This window comes from Centropristis striata, chromosome 18 (genome assembly GCF_030273125.1).
Source record: "Centropristis striata isolate RG_2023a ecotype Rhode Island chromosome 18, C.striata_1.0, whole genome shotgun sequence".
Lineage (NCBI taxonomy): Eukaryota > Metazoa > Chordata > Actinopteri > Perciformes > Serranidae > Centropristis > Centropristis striata.
Window position 1 is genome coordinate 32,646,686 of NC_081534.1, and position 21,401 is coordinate 32,668,086.

General features: G+C 36.4%; 1 protein-coding gene across 1 annotated transcript in view; it reads right to left on the reverse strand.

The window, feature by feature from the left end:
- The window catches only part of col12a1b (collagen, type XII, alpha 1b), a 226,376-nt gene that overhangs the window by 114,700 nt on the left and 90,275 nt on the right, over positions 1-21,401 (reverse strand). Inside the window, exons 25-30 of the mRNA XM_059355858.1 lie at positions 18,756-18,892; positions 13,988-14,117; positions 9,961-10,103; positions 4,677-4,809; positions 4,127-4,144; positions 2,578-2,717 (exon numbers count right to left, since the gene is read on the reverse strand). Coding sequence (XP_059211841.1) covers positions 2,578-2,717; positions 4,127-4,144; positions 4,677-4,809; positions 9,961-10,103; positions 13,988-14,117; positions 18,756-18,892 — 701 coding nt within the window. The remainder of the gene's footprint in view (positions 1-2,577; positions 2,718-4,126; positions 4,145-4,676; positions 4,810-9,960; positions 10,104-13,987; positions 14,118-18,755; positions 18,893-21,401) is intronic.

Here is a 21,401-nt window from a genome sequence, read left to right on the forward strand (position 1 = left end):
ATGATGGTAATCATCACTGTGAGTCACAGTAGAGACGTCTGAGGATCGAATCAAAGTCCATCAATCCAGGGATTTTAGGAAAATAAATGTGTTTTGTCTTAAATATGATGCAACTCCAGACTCTCCTGCTGCTACTTTACTTTAATGGTTCCATTGTGAGAGACTTTGGAGTAAATACTGTACTATTTTTTTAATCAAATCAACTCAACAAACTCAAATTATCCCTTCTTTTCACTTTTTACCCTTAAAAACACTAAAGTCAAACAGTAACACAAACAAACGACCCGATGGAGGCAGCGGTGGAACAGCTGCTCCAGGTTCTGCAAGGTAAAATTACAGATTTTTTTTCAATGGAGTATGGTGGCTTTAAAGAGACGATACATAACGGCTTTAATGGAGAAGTGAATCTGCTGTATCACACTTCAAAATCAAAACTTTTCAATTTTTTATGCCTTTAACTCACTTAAAACAAGCAGACACAAACTTTAAAACTTTATCTAAAGGAGATGGATGGATGGATGGATGGATGGATGGATGGATGGATGGATGGTTTTATTGGATGGATGGATGGATGGATGAATGGATGGTTTTATTGGATGGATGGATGGATGGATGGATGGATGGATGGATGAATGGATGGATGGTTTTATTGGATGGATGGATGGATGGATGGATGGATGATGGACGGATGGATGGATGGACGGATGGATGGATGGATGGTTGGATGGATGGATCGATGGTTTTATTGGATGGATAGATGGATGGATGGATGGATGGATGGATGGATGGATGGATGGATGGGTGGATGGATGGATGGATGGATGGATGGATGGATAGATAGATAGATAGATAGATAGATAGATAGATAGATAGATAGATAGATAGATAGATAGATAGATAGATAGAGGTAAAAATGTAGTCTGAAAGTAGATATTTTACACAAGATAAAACTGCTCTAATCTTAATACAATAAGTGCTTTAACTTCTGTTTGAGATTACTGCTCATACTTGATCTGTTGTAGGACTTTTTAACTGTGACTTTTTGTTGTTGATTTTTGGGGACTTGAATAAAATATTTGTGCTCTTCTTCCACCACAGCTGCCCTGTGTTATGAATCCATAGGAGAGACATCAACATCCACATCTTTGAACAGTGTTTGGTCCTGATTTATGTCACTTTTTACAATAAATAACTCAAACCTCTCATGATCTATTTGATAAAAATGCATGACGATGTCACATCGTTTAAGCCTTTAAGCTTAAGTTTTATGTTGTTTTTTTCCATTTTGGACATCCTGAATCTCCAGAGGGAGAAAAAACTTCCCGTCATATCAAACAGCTCGTAATTGATTTGTTTCTATAAGTGCGCTGGGACTCGTATTGCAGAGCGCTCTGACAGATTTAAAGCTCCCCGTCACATTGAGACATCCATTTATTTGTCACTGAGCGGTCCAGAGAGCTGGAGTCGTTCCCGGTGGTCAGAACGCAGCGCAGCCGGCACCGCCGCGCCCCGACAAGAGCCAACCAAACTCAGCTTTAGGACAAGATCAGGAAAATCCACCCTAAACAGGAATCCAGCAGCATTGTTCCTCTAATCCTGCACAAATACCCAGAGTGTGTTCACAGCCATGTAGAGCCGGGACAGAGGGACTCCTATTCTGGTAAACCACTAGTTTTCTGACAAAGCAGTCCTTGAACCGGAGCCAACCAGGGTGTAAAAACTTAGATAAACATTTCAGAAATCTCTGCAGTTGCTATTGTTCAGCAATACAGTCTCTGGACACAAAGACGAGCCAAGTGTTTCAGTGTGTGTGTGTGTGTGTGTGTGTGTGTGTGTGTGTGTGTGTGTGTGGTGTGTGTGTGTGTGTGTGTGTGTGTGTTTGAGTCTGTAGGAAGAGTGCTTTTTGTGTATTTTGCTACATTTATATTCGTTTTATGGCTAAAATAACCAATAAAAAAAGGTTTTATTGAGTTAAAATCAGATACAATGCCGTGCTATGATTCATAATTTAATATATTTGTAAATTATATTCTATATTTATATTATATTTTTTGAGACTGATGTTATCAAAGTTAGGAATCTACAATTTTTAAATAATACTATTATTATTATTATTATTATTTAATTTTTAAATAATTTTTAACAGTTTTTTAACAGTCAACATTAATTTTCCATTTATGTTCAGTGATGAGAAATAAAATAAAATAAAAACAAGTAAATAAATAAATGACGATAAACAACTGAATTTTTAGCAATACCTGTCATAAACTAATATCAAATTTTTTTTGTCAAATTGTGATGAAAAAAAAAGAGCCCTCTTCATCTGTAATTAATCAATTTCAACTCATTAATCACTACACTGTAACTTGGTGCAGATAAAAACATGTTTCTCCATTAATTGACAAGCCAAACAATAACATCCACCTTTGTTCTTCCTCTTACTGTCGTCCTCTCCACATTTAAATTTCCCAAACAGGAAAAATGTTGTCCCGTATGCTGATGACACCACTGTGTTTCTATCCAAAAAATATTTGCGTGTTCTGGTTTTAAATGCTGTAAACTGGGCAGTGAACTCACCGAGAGAGGCTCTCCTCCAGCCACGGGGTTGTAGGTGATCTTGTAGTTCTGGACCGGACCGGGGGCAGCGTCCCACTTCACCGCCAGCGAGGTGGTGGTGGCGTTGAAGATCCTCAGGTTTCGTGGAGGTTCAGCGGGTACTGGGAGCAAAACAGAGAAACCCAGTGAGATAAACAGACACATCAGTGTTGGATTAGGTGGTGATGGTGATGATGATGATGGTGAGGATGATGATGGTGAAGATGGCATTGATGGTGATGCTCCCACTAAAGGTCATAAAAGCTGGATGGAACATTTTAGGATGGACGAGCAGCAGAATGAAGCTGTTCAGAGCTGGAGGTCAGAAACTTCTCATTCAAATCAAATTTTAAGAAATGTACAAATAAAATTGAGGGTTTTGGATCAAAATAGTTTGAATCAGCTAGCACAAAAGACAATTTTGTGATTATAAACATAAATTGGGGGAGCACTATCAAAAAATGAGGGTATATAACGTATCTTTTCACTGGAAGAATAGCACATTTTGTGCAAAACGGGATAAATAGTGACACGTATGCTGATGACACCAATGTTTCTATCCCAAAAATATTTGTCTGTTATTGTTTTGATAATGATGATAATGATATAGCATAAATGTGGGGAATAATTTTTTAAAAATAAGCTTCATTATGTATCTTTTTATGGGGAAAAATATCACATTTTGCACAAACGTGATAAATGGTGACATGTATGCTGATGATGACTGTTTTTATATCCAAAAAATGATTATAATGATGATAAAACATAAATTAGGGCTTTATAACATGTTTTTTTTTTTTTTAGTAGAGTAGCACATTTTGTGCAAATGGGATAAAAACATTTCTGAGAATACAGCAAACAAATCAAGGGGTGCACTCAAGAAATGCAGTCTTCTGCAAATCTTGTTTTTGTCCCAAGTTTTGGAATTATAACAAATAAAATCAAGAAATACTACAAAAATTATGGTAACAAAAATCTTTTTGATTCGGCTGAATTTAAAGTGAACTGAGCTCCAGCCCTGCAGCAGAAACTCAACATGCATAAACAATAATCTGATGAACTCTGATGAAAGATGACGTGATGAAGAAACTGTGGCATCAGAAATGTCCCGATTATGAAACGGTAAACAAAACAAAAACAAGATGACTGAAGGTGAGATGAGAACGTGTGCAGATGATGATGATGATGTTGATGATGATGATGGAGCTGTGGAGGATGACGTGTTACTGATCCACTCCAATCTGAATCTGCGTTCACACCACAACCAGCTGCACAAGAAGCAAATCTGGAATGTTTTTTTTTTTTGCAAATTAAAAATATTTGTGTCCAAAACACCCAATGTCCCAGTGCTTAATGAATGTATTCGAGCAGCGGTTTGACAGAGCTGCTTGTGGTGTGAACGCTCAGTAAAACACTGAAATGCACAACCATGCAGTAATAAAAGTTAACAATGTCCTTTATGGTCCACACTGACACACAACAATCCTGAACATTACAGTGAGAAGGAAGCTGTCCTTCTAATGTCACATACCATCAGGAGCCTTCAACACTAGAAAGAGACGTCGAGAAAACAACAACGTTAATATTTCAGTGTCGGTTAAATCTGTGATTGTAAAAATGGTTTGTAGGGGTGGAACGGTACTCAGAAGCCACAGTTCAGTCCAGAGGAGAGGCAGAAAACCCAGATGGGCTTATTTAAAGCCTCCACCTAAAATTTCATAGTTATTAGAAAGTAAAAAACTGATAATAGAAAAAACAGTTCCACTATTCCATCATAATGGGGGAGAATAATATTAATTTACGAATAAAATTGAGGGTTTTTGATCAAAGTTGGTTAAATCAGAGAGCACTAAAGACAATTTTGTGATTATAAACATAAATTGGGGGAGTTTTGGGGGTATATAACAAGAAGAATAGCACATTTGTGGACGTACATATGCATGTATGCTGATGACACCACTGTATATATATCCAAAAAAATACACCGAACCAAGACGTCCATAACGTGTCGGTTCTGTGTGAATATATGTACCGTTCCACCCCTAAAAATGGTTTGTAGGTTGGGGTTTTTAGGTGCTTACATGTTCGCTCACTCCCCATCAAGTCCTCGCTCTCTGACTCGTCGGGGTAGATGGCGGTGACGGTGACCAGGTACTCGGTGTCTGGGTCGAGGTTGGGCAGAACGTGGGTGGTATCTTCGCTGTTCAGGATGGCCTGGTGACAGAGATGACAAGTGAGTGTTAACAGTTTATTACGGACTTCATAAACTAAGTGAATGCACCACCTCAAAATAAAAGATCCAATAATTTTACTGTGCACATAAAACACTTATTTCTCTCAGATTTCTCACTTAAATCTTGTTAGTGAGCACTTCTTCCTTTTTTGGCAGGACAGTCAAACTAGCTGAGCAAGATGCACTTATTTCCACCACAGCTGTTGAATGTTCATTTCACCATCACTGAACTGTTTCCAGTGTCGTTTTGGAGAGTTTGGCAGTTCATCCAACCAGCCTCACAATCATCCACCACATGTTACCAGGAATTCCTCCTCCAGCTTTTTTTCTTCACATGCAAAGTTCGTCCAGAGCAGAAACCTGTTCAGCCGAGGCAGCAGTTGGTTTGCACAACCAAAGAATTTGTGCGCAAGAAACCATCTCAAGGCAGCTCATCTCCAGATCCATCACCTTCGATGGAGTCTGGCACTTTGGAGAAATGTTCTGCATACAAAAGGATCCCGCTTGACCAAAAAAATACATCTATTTAACCCTGAAATCCAGAGTTCAGTGCCTAAAAATTGTCTTTTTTCTAGATAAAACTGCACATTTTAGAGTTGCCTTCTATTCTGTTTGATCAGCATCTTAATATGCTACATCTGTCAGGTGCATAGATTGTTTAAGGATTAGAGAAATACAATGATTTTAACAAAATTATGCACAATGTTTTAGAGAAATAAGGTTTCAGAGTGCATGCAAAAAGTACTGGATCTTTTTTGAAATTCTTAACAATTATAAGAGAATAAGTACGAGGCAGGTTAAAAGTCTGTTTTTTAGCTAAAGTCCATTACAATTCAGTGCCTAATAAATGTCTTATTTTCTAGATAAAACTGCACATTTTAGAGCCAAGGCACACGCGTAATTATTAGCATCTTGATAATGTCAGGTGCATTGATTGTCTTGGCAAAGGATTATAGAAATACAAGGATTTTAACAAATTTGTGCACAATATTTGAGAGAAGTAAGCCTTCAGTGAAGGCCGATACAAAAAAGTATCGGATGTTTTATTACAATTCTGGGGAAAATGGGAGTGAAAACAAGTGTTAGGTTTATATTTGAGGACAGGTTTTCTTCTTATATTTGATTGTCTTGATAAAGGAGAAGAGAAAAACAAGGATTTTAACCAAGTTTTTAACAAAATCTGAGAGAAATAAGGCTTCAGTGTGCAGACAAAAAGTACCGGATCTTTTATTTCAACTTGTAAAAATTGGGAGCGAAAACAAGTGTTGGGTTTATATTTTAGTTTAGTTTTTTATATCCAGTTTTTTTTATTTTATTTTGTGGTTGAAATCCTTAGAAGTTATAAGAGAATGAGAACGAGGCAGAATAAAAGATTGATTATAACTGATGTTTGAAGACGCTTGTAGAGCATTATTGTCGTCTAGTTTCCAAAAGGTTGCAAATATAATTGAAAATGTATTCAGAAAGAAGTGTTTCTTCCATCTTTGTAGTCCAAATCCATTTGATTTATCCATATCTGATGCTCAATAAACTACAATTTACAGAAGTCACCTGTCAATCAAACATTATAGGAGGTAAACTATGAAACAGTGGACTTGAGGCTTCTTCTTTTAGTAACAAAAACTCTGCAGCTCGTTTTTTTATGTTCAGTTTAATCAATGTGAACACAAACTACCTGCTTCTTCTAAAGACAGAAGTTGATTTAATCCTTGACTGGTAAACAAGGACAATAAAATCTGAACAATAGTTCTCCAGCGGTGCGTTTTATATCAACCCGACCTTTGGGACGAGAGGCGTTTAGCAGCGTTTCCATCAGCCAATAAAGAAAGTGTAATAATGATCAACTGGAAGCTGGGCTCAGGCTGTAATAAACAGCAGTATGGATTTCATTCACACATGTTTGTGCTGAAGCGAAGGCTGGGCGGGGAGGCAGCAGTGGGCCCGAAAACAAACTCACAGGGCCAAAACATAACGAGAAGAAAACAAAGAGAGCATTATTGTTGCCTCAGCTAAACTGGATTTTTTTTTTTACTTAAGTCTTGGCGAAGGCAGGAACTGAGTTTTGTGAGGCATGTCAGTTTAAGGGAACTGTGAAACCACAACGGATCGCTCTTGTGATCTTCTTTTTTTTAACTTCAGTAATAAGAACAAATCTTAAATGACAGTGCCACAGTATGACTGTTACGTTTAAACAAAACCATACTCAGTTTCATAATCATAACATAATCCACCCAGGCTGCATCATTACAGGAAGGTGGACGCTTTGAATCCAGTTCACAGAGTCGTTTTTTTTTTTTTTGTAGTTGAAACCCTCAGCAGTTATTAGAGAATAAGAATGATGCAGGTTAAATACTCTGGGAAAAAAAAGCTATAAAGATGGTCCTTGGTGATAAAGTAGTATTGTGTGTACTTTTTTCGGTAATTCTATGCCTTTTTGGTAATGTTATGTCTTTTTAGTATCTTTACATATTTTTTAGGTATTTTTTGTCTTTTTTGCTGTAATTTTTTGTCTTTTTCTTGTAATTTTACATCTTTTTTGGTATATTTCCTTTTTTTTGGGTCATTTTGTGTCTTTTTTTGTTGAACCCAAAGACAGTTTGGAAAAATAGGGAATAATCCTAAAAAAAAAGCTATAAAGATTTTTTTCTTATTTTTTTCAGCAATTTTTTGTATTTGTCTTGTATTTTAGAGAATAAGTATGATGCAGGTTAAATTATTGTTTTTTAGTCCATTTTCAGTTCAGTGCCTAATAAATGTCTTTTGCCTAGATAAAACTGCACTTTTTAGAGTCAAGGCACACACGTGAAATAATTATTTCTGTTTAATCAGCATCTTGTTATGCTGCATCTGTCAGGTGCATGGATTATCTTGGCAAAGGATTAGAAAAATACAAGGATTTTAACAAATTTATGCACAAAATTTGAGAGAAATAAGCCTTCATCATCTGCATAAAACACAGACAAACAGACTGTTCACAGAGTCGGAGCGGTCCCTGCAGGTGAGCCTGAACTCTGTAAACCTGAACCCAGAGCTGCAGCGCTCCAGGTCAGGCTGCAGCTTTAATCAGAGGAATGAAAGACGGAGAGGCTACAGGCACAAAAAGCTTCTCCGCTGGTTGGACGCTGGATGCACGAGGCAACTCAAACCAGATGTTTAGTGTCACTGCAGACAGATGTTGCTGTCCAAGCTCGGCTCATTTACATATTCCAAGAAAAAAGGACCTGACCGGAGTGTTTATCCAGCTGCTGAAGATGCATTTGTTTGATAAAAGTAAAGTAGACCAAACAAATCAAGATCTGGATGCGAGTCGAGATGCCAGATGGTTTGGTACTAAGTTGGTGTGTAAACTCCTAAAAAAAAAAAGACTCTTCTGTGCCCACATCTAAGTGGATTCACTTTTATTTATTATTTATAAGTGATGAGTTGGCTGGTAGACTGCACATACTGTAGGTGAACGAGCATGTGGGCCATTCAGAGACATGCACACGGCTGTTTCTTTTATACTTGCAGCAAAACTATTCAGCTTTTTAACTTTGAAATAAAGGCATGAAAATCATTTTGATGGTACACTGATTTGTAATAAGGAGAACGGTCCCTTGACATCTTGTTTTTCCACAATGTTACTTTTGGTTAGTGGCTACAATCTCCTAGGAAAAGTACTTTACTGCACTTGTGTTTTTATGTGTTTTTTGTTGTAATTTTGTGTCTTTTTTGGTATTTCTATGTATATTTTTTTGATAATATTGTGTCTGTTTTTTGCAGATTTTGAGTCGTTTTGGTATTTTAGTTCCTTTTTGGTAATTTTGTGTCTTTTTTGGTAATTTATGTCTTTTTTTGTGATTTTGTGCCTTTTTTTGAAAATTTGTTTGTATTTTTTTGGTAATTTTGTGTCTTTTTGTTATTTTTATGTCTTTTTGGTAATTTTGTGAATTTTTGGTATTTTTACGTATTTTTTCCAAATTTTGTGTCTTTTTGGCATTTTACGTCTTTTTTGGAAATTTTGTGTGTTTTTGATATTTTTATGTCTTTTCTGTCTTCTTTTTTCTTTTTTGGTATTTGTACGTCTTTTTTGGTATTTTAACGTTTTTTGGGGTGTTTTTTTTACTTTTTTAAATTTTTACATCTTCATTCAATCCAGCTGTTGAGGTTAAAAGCTTCAGTTCAAAGCTACTTATAGACTTTGACTGTTTTCCTTTCCTGCCTTCCATGTATTGTTTAGTAGACGTTTACACTGTTTTAAACCTTCAGAAGAACCTGTAAACAACAAGTTTTGGCTTTTGGTAGTGAAAGAAATGTGTGATGACATGTTGCTGGAAAATTAACTCAGAAAGACAAACAATAAGCAACACGAAATTCTTGCAAAACTGCAAAACTGTGTAATGTTTAAAGTAAAGTTTTCTGTCCAACAGACCCCTGAGCCATGATGTAGTCATTTAAGGTGACGAAATATTTACTGAATACAGATTGTTGAGCCCAAAAGCAGTTTGTAACAATAGGAAATAATCCTAAAAAAAGAAGCTCTAAAGCTGTACAATGGGGATAAGGTAGTAATGTTTGTATATTTTTTGACCTTTTTTTGTTGTTTGCCTTTTTTGGTATTTTTACGTCTTTTTAGTATGTTTACATCTTTCTTTGGTAATGTGTCTGTTTTGGTATTTTGCTGTTTTTCAAGGTATTTTTTTGTATTTTTACGTAGTTTTTGGTATATTTACAGGGGGGGGTTGTCTTTTTTCTGTAATTTTTTGTATTTTTCTTGTATTTTTACGTCTTTTTCTGTATATTTACTTTGGGTGTTTTTAAATGTTGTCTTTGTTTTTGGTAATTTTGTGTTTTGTGTAATTTTGATAATTTTTGTTGAACCCAAAAACAGTTTGGAAAAATAGGAAATAATCTGAAAAAAAAAAGCTATAAAGATGTTCCTTGGGGATAAGGTAGGTATGTGCCCCGTAGGTGACTTGTGTTGTGTGTTTCATCCATTTAATAATAGAAAATTGTTGATTTTTTTTTTTTACTTTGGACTTTGAGCAAGCTCTCGTCATACTGGACTTCAAAAACAAAAAATCTGAAGTTGACTGAAGCTGAGAAATAATCCTTAAAAAGCCACTTGGTCCCTTTCAGGCTAATTAACTTACAAACTGCGGGGAGTCTCCTCCTCCTCTCTTGTTCCATCCGATGCGGTAGAGGGCCACGTCCGGGGCCCCGTGCTCCCAGGTGGCTCTGAACGAGGTATGGCCCACCTCGGAGAACTGCAGGTTCTTGGGGGCAGGAACAACATCTGTTCAGGCAGAGAGAGAGAGAGAGAGAGAGAGAGAGAGAGAGAGAGAGAGAGAGAGAGAGAGAGAGAGAGGATGTCGGTGTGATTACGAGGCTTTCTGAGAGATGAGGCAACATCATATGAAGACCATTTACTGAAGCTGTGAGTTAGGAGCTGAACATGTGTGTGTGCTCCAATTATGTGCAAGTGTGTGTGTTTGGATTTGTGTTTGTGCTTGTGTGCATGTGTGTGTGTGTGTTCCTGTATGGGTATCATTGGGGGGACCACCTTCCCGAACAACACAGTGAGGACATGCTGAATTGGCAATGTAACAATCTTATTTTTTTAGAAATAATAATAAGAAAAAAACATTGTTCTATTATCTAATACACTTGTAGGGACACATTTATGATATAATTTCTACTACAATTTCTGCTGCCAATTCAGTACAGCGGAGGTCAATGGAATCTTGGTAAATCAAGAAAAATAAACTTCTATTAAAAATCCACAAGCCTCACTGTCAAAAGTTTTACAGGGATGTATTTCTACAGAGTTCTTGCCCATTACCAAAGGTGTACCACAAGGAACAATCATGGGCCCGCTCTTATTTACATTAATAATATAATCTTATCTTTAGGTGACTATAAAGTTCGCCTTTATGCAGATGATACTTGCAACAACAAACCTGGGCCCGCTCTTATGCTGCGTTTGGATTTGTGTTTGTGCTTGTGTGCATGTGAGTGTGTGTGTTCCTGTGCTATCATTGGGAGGACCACCTTTCAGAACAACACAGTGAGGACATGCTGAATTGGAAATGTAACAATTTTAATGTTTTTACAAAAAATCTATGAAACCATGGGAAAAAAGAAAAACATTGCTCTATCATCTAATACTCCTGTAGGGAAACCTGTATTTTGTATTCTTTATGATGCACTTTTTCTTATTTTTTTTCTACTTTAAAAGCAAACAACAGAGCCTCTAGTGGACAGGTGGTCTTTGTGCAAAAATATACAGTCATGGAAAAAATGATTAGACCACCATTTTTCTTCAATTTCTTGTTCATTTTAATGCCTGGTACAACTAAAGGTATATTTGTTTGGACAAATATAATGATAACAACATGAATAGCTGATAAGAGTTTAATTTAAGAGCTGATATCTAGACATTTAACATGGTTTTCTTGATGATAATAATAAGAAATGGAAATAGAAAAGCTATTTTTGTTGTTATCATTATATTTGTCCAAACAAATGTACCTTTAGTGGTTAGTAAATTAGTTAGTAGTGAAATATAAACAATGTTTATTGGGATTTTTTTGGTTTCTGACACTTTTGGATAATTAAGCATTATACTGTCCCTGAGAAACGAACATAACAGGAGGGTTAATTAATGTTATTTCTATAATTTTACTTAAAACAACGTGTCCAGCTGGGTCAGATCTCATTTTTTTGTTGCTTTGTCTAATAAATGTAGCCAGATACATTGTTCCTCTGAACGGGAAAAATATCTGCCAACAGGCACAGAACCAGACAGATTTGAATCAGTGCTGGAAAGTGACTTCTTTTTTTAATCAGTGTCTCAAAACTAATCCCAAATCTACTCCCAACTGTCTCAGACTTAACAACCAAGGTCCCAAATTGAAGGGGATTTTTTTTTCCTTCTATGCAATAAATATAGTTTTATTATGAATTAATTGTGACTATAACACAGTAGATCTTGATGAAGCAGCCCAATAAATACCCACAGATTACCTTCACTTTCTGCAGGTTGCGACGCGTTTGTTACCCAATGGTAAAACTTTGCACACGCCAAAGTAATAAACAAAATTACTCTTCTGCAACCTTTACAGCTTTCAAACAGCTTGTCTGGTTCTCGTCTCAGCAACCCATGACTTTATTTAACAGGGCTGCCTTTATATCCAGCCCTTCTACCTTTCCAACATGTGCAATGTGCAATAAAATGGAATGATAATGCAATAATAACAGCACTTACAATACTTGTCTTTTCTACTTGCATTTTATCAGTGGAAATCTGTTTTCATGCACCGCCAGTTTTTACAGATTTTCCCAGTTTGCACTATGACCATTACTCAATTCATCTAATTCTTGTTTAGTTTAATTTCTCATATTTTCTTTCTGTATGTATTCTCTTTCATCGCTGATGTAATGTTGGGAAGCTGCCATGGACATTTTTGTTCTATGACAATAAAGCCTCTTAATCAATATGGCTTATATGTTGGTAACAACCAATGCAATGACAAAAAAGAACCATATGGCCTCTGGTATTACATTATGAGCCAAACAGGGTGCTTTTCAGCTACTTTAACAATTTTATTAACACTTGGGCATGTCTTTATGATTGATGTTGTGTGTTTAAGTGTGTGTGGCATGGTGTTGAGCTCATGCTGGGTGGTGCCACCTCGCATTCTTCCAATTCGAGCACCCAACAATTAAGATGATTTACAGTATATTCCTGGGAAAGTGAACGTAATGATTTCATTTGTAATGATAAGTTTGCCTCAGACAAGATCTGGAACCAGGTGAAGTTGGAGTTCAGAGCTAAAGAATCTATTTTGCCAACGGGTGTCCTCACAAGTGTAGAACTACCAACATGTGTGAGTGTTTTTCCACAGTTCACAGGGGATTAATGGTAAACAGAGCCAATGCTATAAATGATCACAGAGAGAGAGAGGGAGTCAAGTCTCTCTGGAAGCTGTTTTCAGTCCAGGAGGGGAAGTAAAGTGAAGTCAAAGTTAATACAGAACTCATCACCCTCACACAGAAAATCTGTAGCGTCTCTCCAACACGTCAAACTGTCCAAGGAACCAAATCTGATGTGCTTAAAGAGTTGGTTCAGTCTCTCTTCCTCTCTCTAGCCATACAGATTTTTGCCAAGATTCTTGATATAATTGCTACTACAGTTTCTGCTGCCACTCCAGTACAGCAGAGGTCAATGGAATCTCAGTAAATCAAGACATAATACACTTCTATTGACAATCCACATACCTCACTGTCAGAAGTTTTACTGGGATGTATTTCTGCAGAGTTCTTGCCCATTACAAAAGGCGTACCACAAGGTATAATCCCGGGCCCGACCTAATTTGCATTAATTATATAATTTTATCTTTAAGTGACTATACAGTTCGCCTTTATGCAGATGATACTGTTGTCTATTTTATTGCAGAGAATCTGCAACTAACTTGCACTTATTAATATTAAATTGGTACACAATTCATGCTGTTCTCTAGAGCCAGGGATATTGTTTAAATTGAATTAAATTAGTTGCATATACACACTGTGAATGGGTCTGACTTTGAGCGAGCTGCAGAACACAAATATCTTGGAATCTGGCTTGACGAGAAATATTAAACATATAAAAGAGATCACTCTTCTTAAAACACACCTTTATCAGAGGGCCTTTCCTGATTTTACCTGAACTTTACCTCTCCTTGAAATGTCCTTTAATTGCACAGAATGTTGTCATCTTCTTATTTGATAGTGTTACTTTTTTAGTGTTGCTCTATAATTAAAGATTATTATTATTATTATAAACAATCTTGACAGTGAACTGTGGGAAAAAAATGACTTTTTGTACAGGAACAGAAGCAGCTTCCTAAATGTTAGCAGAAAGAGTTTTTTTTTGCATGAAACACACTGTACTGAGCACTAAACTCCAAACAATAGTATCCTTCCGTCAGTTTAAATTCTTAATAAGTCACCATTTCACCCCCGTCTGCAGCTGCTTTTAATATATTGTGCTGTATTTATTATGTTGTGTGCATGAGAACTTGATCTTAGAAATCCTTTTAGGATGAAATAAAGATTTAATGAATAAATGATGGAAGGAATGGAAGAAAATAAGATGCAGACACAAAGACGTGAGACAAATACGGTTCAGGTTCAGACCTGTGATGGCGCTCCCGAGCATCGGGGCTCCGGGTCCGTCGTCGTACATTGGCGTGACGGCCACATCGTACTCAGTCTGCGAGATGAGGCTGGACAGGTCCAGGTTGGTGATGTCACCACTGACTTCAGCCTGCAGGGAGACAAATATAACCATCAGAAATGAAAAATCTAAGGCTGTACAATCCTCTTAGTTTGTTTAGTCTAAACGCAACATTGTATTTTTATGGTTTTCTCCTGACAACTTAATTGAATGCTGTTGGATTGGGTCAAACACACTGGATCTGGAGAACTTAGTGTCGACTTACAGGGGAAAGAATAACTTTACTTGTTCAGGAAATGAAGGGGAATAAATTAATTTTGTGGCACACTTTTTGAAAAACGTTTAAATGTTTGGACATGAAGAAGACATTGGCTTTAAAGTCCGAGTCATAAAAAGATTTATTAAAATACTTTTTTACAGGTTTTTTGTGAATTATTTATCTCATTTTCACCAAGATAAACAGAGATAAATAATACTGTTTATCCGTAAAGGTCAGAGAATATCAGAGCAGAGCTTCAGTGTATAAAGTGCTGAGTCATGTCTCCTCTGTTGAGTTTTCCATTTAGAGCTTAGAAAGTAAGCAGATAAAACTTCAGCAGGCATTGATCCAACGCGTGGGCTTCTTCTGCAGAGACAACAAGTCTTCAGCAGTAATCCTTAAGAGGAGCTGCTGCGTGTCATCCATCAACACTCTCTGGAAACGTCTCGCAGGTGTCCACCGACAGCACCTTCAGCTGCCGACTCATCCCAGACTGTTTGTCCTCCACTGACATCCCAGTGAGAAATTATGAGGACGGAGTGGTGCTGGGATGATCCAGGCAGGCTGGGCTGGCGGCCGGAGCCGGCCTTCCTCTGCCAGCAAACTGCTTTTCTCATAAAGATCCGCCAACAAAGAGGAGCTGCTGCTCCGCCGAGACTCTGGACTCGGTCAGGACTTGGTCACTCTCCCAGAACGGAGATATCGCTGGTGACTAAAGAGTCACGCTTAAGGACCTCTCTGCGGGGTTTTTATTGTTCAAAGACGCTTTTGAATGAACATGCAAACAATACGGACATTTTCAAACAAGTTTTGCAGCAACAAGTGATATCCGCCAATAGAGAAGGTCACAGCTGTGAATCCAGACACATGAAACTGATTTAGACTCAGGATACACGATCCGACCCTGAGCATCATTATCAGCCGGATATCAGCCAACATCACTGGATCAGATGGAGAAGGGAGGGGAAAAGTTGTGATAAGCATCCATCCATCCATCCATTCATCCATCCATCCATCCATCCATCCATTCATTATTCATCCATCCATCCATCCATCTATTCATTCATCCATCCATCCATCCATCCATCCACCCACCCACCCACCCATCAATCCATCCATCCATCCATCTATCCTTCCATCCATCCATCCATCTATTCACCATCCATCCATCCACCCACCCACCCATCAATCCATCCATCCATCCATCCATCCATCCATCCATCCATCCATTCATTATTCATCCATCCATCCATCCATCTATTCACCATCCATCCATTCACCCACCCACCCACCCACCCACCCATCCATCCATCCATCCATCCATCCATCCATTCATCATCCATCCATCCATCCATCCATCCATCCATCCATCCATCCATCCATCCACCCATCCATCATCCATCCATCCATTCTTCCATCCATCCATCCCTTTTCATCCACTCAATCCGGGGCCGGGTCGCGGGGGCATCAAATAAGCAGCAAAGGAGCTTATTTAGACGGTCTTTGAACTGAACAACAAGGACAGATTTTAAACGTTACACAGATTATGATAGGATGAATTCTGTGGTTTGATAGAGGAAGAGAACAAGTGGAGAAGTGTTTGTTTAATGCACATTTATTCCAATTTATTCCGACGTTGGACTCACATCTGCCATGCTGACAGAAGATGAATGAACTGTGACAGAGACTGGACACCTTATATATGGTTGTCATGGCACTGCGCCAACTATTTTGGACATTGCAGGTTGCTGAACATAGTCAACGTGTCATACAGATGAAACATAAGACATTAGACTGGCCACACCTTATATGGTCTGACTGTCATAGCTGAATGAATAATTTTTATAAATACTGTGGAGTAAAATTCACAGACAGCCTAAAAAAATGTTTAGTGGTTGAGCCACCGATTTGTTATTTTTTAAATATTTTTGCAATTTATTTTGTGTGATTTGTTGCCAATTAAAGATCAGTATAATTTCCATATTGTTTACACTGAATAAGCCTATTTACTTAAATGTACAGTAGAGACCATAAGTCTGTTCCCCAAAATACACACATACCTAAGTATAAGTCTACTCAAGAAATGCACACTAACAGATTACTATTCCAGGGAGAGTTTTATCTCTTCTAAGGATGTTTTGTGGTTTATTTTTCTGCTTGTCAGCTGGATTACAGAAACAGTGCTGGCCTGAGTTTCACCCTGCTGGTGGAAGGCCAAGGAAGAACCCATGAAATCGTTAAGAGTGGATCCAAATCACGGGGCGGATACACAAATTATTTTTCATTTTTGTTGACCCTGTGAGAGAGGGCACGGCCTCGGCGGAGGTCTGGACCTCGTAATCAATCCATCGTCAGTAATTTAACTCATTCTCTCAGCTCGTCCAGTAAACTTCACACACACTGGAAACGCATCTTTCATTGTTCCTCTGAGGCTTTGGGTGCCGTCTCATAAGTAACAAGCTGCGTATCTTTTGCCAATAAGGATGAAAAAACGTCTGTTTTGCTTGGAACGGTGATTGCTAAGAAGTTAATTGTGCGAGCGTGGAAAATGGACGCGGTGCTCACGTATGATTTGTGGTTGAGAGAAATGGCAAACACATTACATCTGCAGAGATCTCATAATGAAGATAGAGGAGGTGTGTTTATTAAGATCTGGGATCAAATTCTGACATTTTTTAGGAAACTGCTGTGTGGGATATATTCTCTTTTACTTTTGTAGCTTTTAAAGAAGAAAAACGGCATGTATTTATTTTATTATGACTGTAGGCATTGTTAGAATTTTCTTTTTTTGGTTCATATTACATGGTGACCCAGACAATCATCGCTAAAGATTTCTTTTGCAAGTCTGCAAGTCTTTCATAATCCAAGAAAACAGATGTCTTTTAAAGGGTTTTGTGAGGTTAGAATAATAGGGAATGCTGTTAACTAAATGCAATAAAATAAAATAAAATCCCATTTGAATTTTTGATGGTTAAAGTCACCAATTTATCTGCAACTTACAAGGATTTTTACAAGCAACTAATGTGTTTTTATCATTCATTTATGTATTATTTACAGTAATTGTTATCTTTTATCCATTTAAAAAAAAATTTGATTTAATTGTTTTATTCAAAGTGTCTCTATTGTCTGTCTGATATTGTTATTGAAAAGAAAACAACACAATATCATGATTTTTTATCTTTGAAAATCATGTTTCACAAAAATAAACATTTGAAACAAATAAAAAACATTATTTTAAAAATAGTTTAAAGGGAAAAATGTCCTACAGGTTCTCAGATCTTTTAAAACTATTAGTTAGTTGAGAAAAGTGGCATTTCTTAATATTTAAGAAGCGAAAAATCAGATAATATTTGGTGTTATCTGTCAACCAACTAATTAATTAATTGACTAATCGTTTCACATCTGCCCTTATTTACTTAAATTTTGCTACATTTACTTTTAGTTTATTGTTATGCATGCAGTGTGTTCACAACTTTCCGTGGACATAAAACCACATTTTTAACCTTTAAACTGGTGTAATTTTGTGCATTTTAAGTGTTTTTTTCAGCCAAGCAAATAATGTGTTTTATTATGAATATATGTATTAATTCTAGTAATTAAAAATCTTTTATCCATTTTTTAAAAACTTTTATTTCATTTTTTTCTTTGAAGTGTGTTATTCCTTTGTCTTTTTGATAATATGTTTGAAAAGAGGCAATACCAAGATTTTTTTATCTTTGAAATCCTGTTTCACAATTAAAAAAATAACTTGAAACAAATAAAAAACATTATTTAAAAAAAGATTTTAAAGGGAAAAATGTCCTACAGGTTCTCAGATCTTTTTATACTAGTAGTTAATTGAGAAAAGTGGCATTTCCTTATATTTAAGTAGCTGAAATCAGATAATATTTGCTGTTATCTCTCAACCAACTAATTAATTAATTGACTAATCGTTTCACATCTGCCCTTATTTACTAAAATTTTGCTACATTTACTTTTAGTTTATTGCTATCCATGTAGTGTGTTCACAACTTTCCATGGATTTGTATTCTTCAATTGTAAAATTGTATCGCCTTTTTACAGCATACTAAAAAAGACATTTAAGTCAACTAAAATGTGCTTCATAGCTTACAAAAGTCTCCGGCCCAGCACCTTAACCTTTAAGTTTTGCCAACTTTGAGTTGAGTTTTGATTTCCCCTAGATAGAATAGTTTTCAAAATCATGTTAATAAATGCTCAATATGACTATTAATAATGTTGGTAGGCCAATTTAAACTTATTAGGCTGTTTCATTTTCATTTTGGCTCAATATAAGGTTTGCGGCTCCATTCCTCAATTTTCTCTTTTTTTTGGCCAACAGTGGCTCTTTAGTTAGTAAAGGTTGCCCCCCCCCCCACTTTAAAATGTTTAAATTTTCTGCATTTTAGTGCTTTTTTGCAGCCATCCTGCAGTAGAGGTAACCTTAAGAAAAGCCATAAATTGGTCCTTACCTCCTTCAGGTCTCCCTCCTCTGGTTTGTAGGTGATCATGTACCTGCGGACGGCTCCAGGAGCAGCGTCCCACCTCAGCCTCATGGTGCTGTGAGTCACATCAGTGATGGTCAGAGCTCCAACAGGAGGAACAGGCACTGACGGAGAACAGGGACAAGGACCACTTTAAGTATAAAAACCCTTATGACCCCCAGCTTCACTCTCAATATGTCTGAAGACATTAACCCTCTGGGCTCTGAGCCTATTTCGATCGTTTTTGAATACTTTTGATTTTGTCCTTCATATACCATATAAAAAATGTTTACTATAACCATATTTGGTATCCATTTTTTCTTCACCTATATGATCTGACAATTAATTTTTCGATTTAACCTACTTAAATACACAAAAATCATGAAATCCGAGTTGTAAAATGATACTATTTACTACAATAAAAAACACAAATATGCTCAGTGAACTGATTTGGAACTTGAAAATGTAAACATGGGATACAAATATGAACATATAAAAAGGTATTTAAATATAGTACAACTACATACAAAATGTCCCATAAAACATGTATATTTATAGGCTTTTTTTCCTTGTTAGCTGCAACTCTTCAAAACAAACTATGTGCAAAATTACATATTATCACTAATATCTTATTATCATATCCATTTTGACAGTTTTTGAATACTTTTGATTTTGCCCTTCATGTACCAGATAAAAATGTTTACTATACCCATATTTGGTATCCATTTTTTCTTCACCTATATGATCTGGTAATTATTTTTTCGATTTAACCTACTTTATCAACATATTGAGCCCAAAATACACAAAAACCATGCAATCCGAGTTGAAAAATTATACTATTTACTACGATAAAAACCACAAATATGCTCAGTGAACTGATTTGGAACTTCAAAATGTAAACATAGGATACAAATATGAACATATCAAAAGGTAAGATTTAAATATAATAAAACTATATACAAAAAAGTCCCATAAAACATGTAGATTTATAAGCATTTTTCCTCGTTAGCTGCAACTCTTCAAAACAAACTATGTGCAAAATTACGTATTATCACTATTATCTTATATAATTATCATATCTTTGGTTTTACATGAGCTGGGAATGTCAATGTTGAATGTTTTTTTGACTGACCAGAACTTACTGAAGAGCTGAAAAACAGACAGCAGCTCAAGTTTTACTGCATCTGTTTTCTATCTATAAGTTCTACATCCAAAATATGAACTCCAGAATGTGAGAAATGTGATCCAGCTCTTATAAAAATGAGAAAACGTCTTCCCTTACCTTCTCTAATAAAAAAACAAGTTACATCTTAGAAGTTGTAAGTTCTTATCTGGTGTCTTGTAAACATAATGCAGTGAACATAACATGACATTTCCCTCCGGCAGACAGAATTAATCCCCTAACATGAATTAAATATGATTATGATCACTATGTGGAGTTTAAGTACCTGGAAACTATTTGTGACTGGAGGCTAAGCTTATAAAAGTATGTTCACTATATATTTAATGCCACGTCGACAGTGGGAGAACATTTTTGGCAGTTCTCTTCCTCCACCTTGTTTGGTTATGTAACGTTTAGCTTCTCCTTAAACAAATTTCTGCTTTCATTATGTAAAATAACCTAATTTTAAGTTAAAAACCCTTGTGTGGTTTCTCTTATTTTGCACAGCCTTGAGCTGGTTTGTGTCAAATTGGGGGCTTGTACGGCATTTGAACTCCAGGACGACTTGCATAAGAGTTCATTAAAGCTCAGTTGAGTCTTATATCTTTCAATTTCTTCACTTTTCTTGGTAGGAGTTTTGGTTTGCCCTTACCAATAAGTCATGATGGAGATATCCGTCCCGCCAACATCATTTTACATCCAACAAAGTGGTTGCACCGCCATTCACCAAGAGCAGAAAAGTTATTATTTTTCACAAAGCTTGAAAACGTTTGTTGATTTAAGAGCTGCTACTTCTTTAAGTTGCCTTATAATTACATGTATATGTGTGGCTATCTCCTCTATGCTTCACAACATATTTCTGTTGCTATTTTTAATGGATTCAGTTAAGTAACTTGCTAGAATGCCGTCCCTGTCTTAATCATACAGTCATGGAAAAAATTATAAGACCACCCTTGTTTTCTCTAATATCTTGTTCATTTTAATGCCTGTTTGGACAAATATAATGATAACTAGATAATGATTTAGGTTATTATCAATAAAACCATGTTAAATGTCTAGATATCAGCTCTTAAATTAAACTTTTATCAGCTATTTTTGTTGTTATCATTATATTTGTCCAAACAAATGAACCTTTAGTTGTAGCAGACATTACATTTTTTTCCATGACGGTACATGCAAAGCTCTGTTAAGTCAACCCCATCTCCCACCACATTAACAGACATGATTTAAATTACTGTAAATATCTTTTAGTTAGAGTTATGAATGGCCTTCAGAGGTCTAGAACCAGATTTGACTTAACAGGAAACTTTTGTATCTTCAACCTGGACCATATTTTCCCACATTTTGTAAAATTAATCCAATATTGAGATCAAAGTGTGCTGCAGTGCAATCATTCTGCACAATTGCACACCGTGAATGAACATCAGCTAAAAGTGCTTGTTTTTGTTGTGTCTGACAACATAATGAGAAGG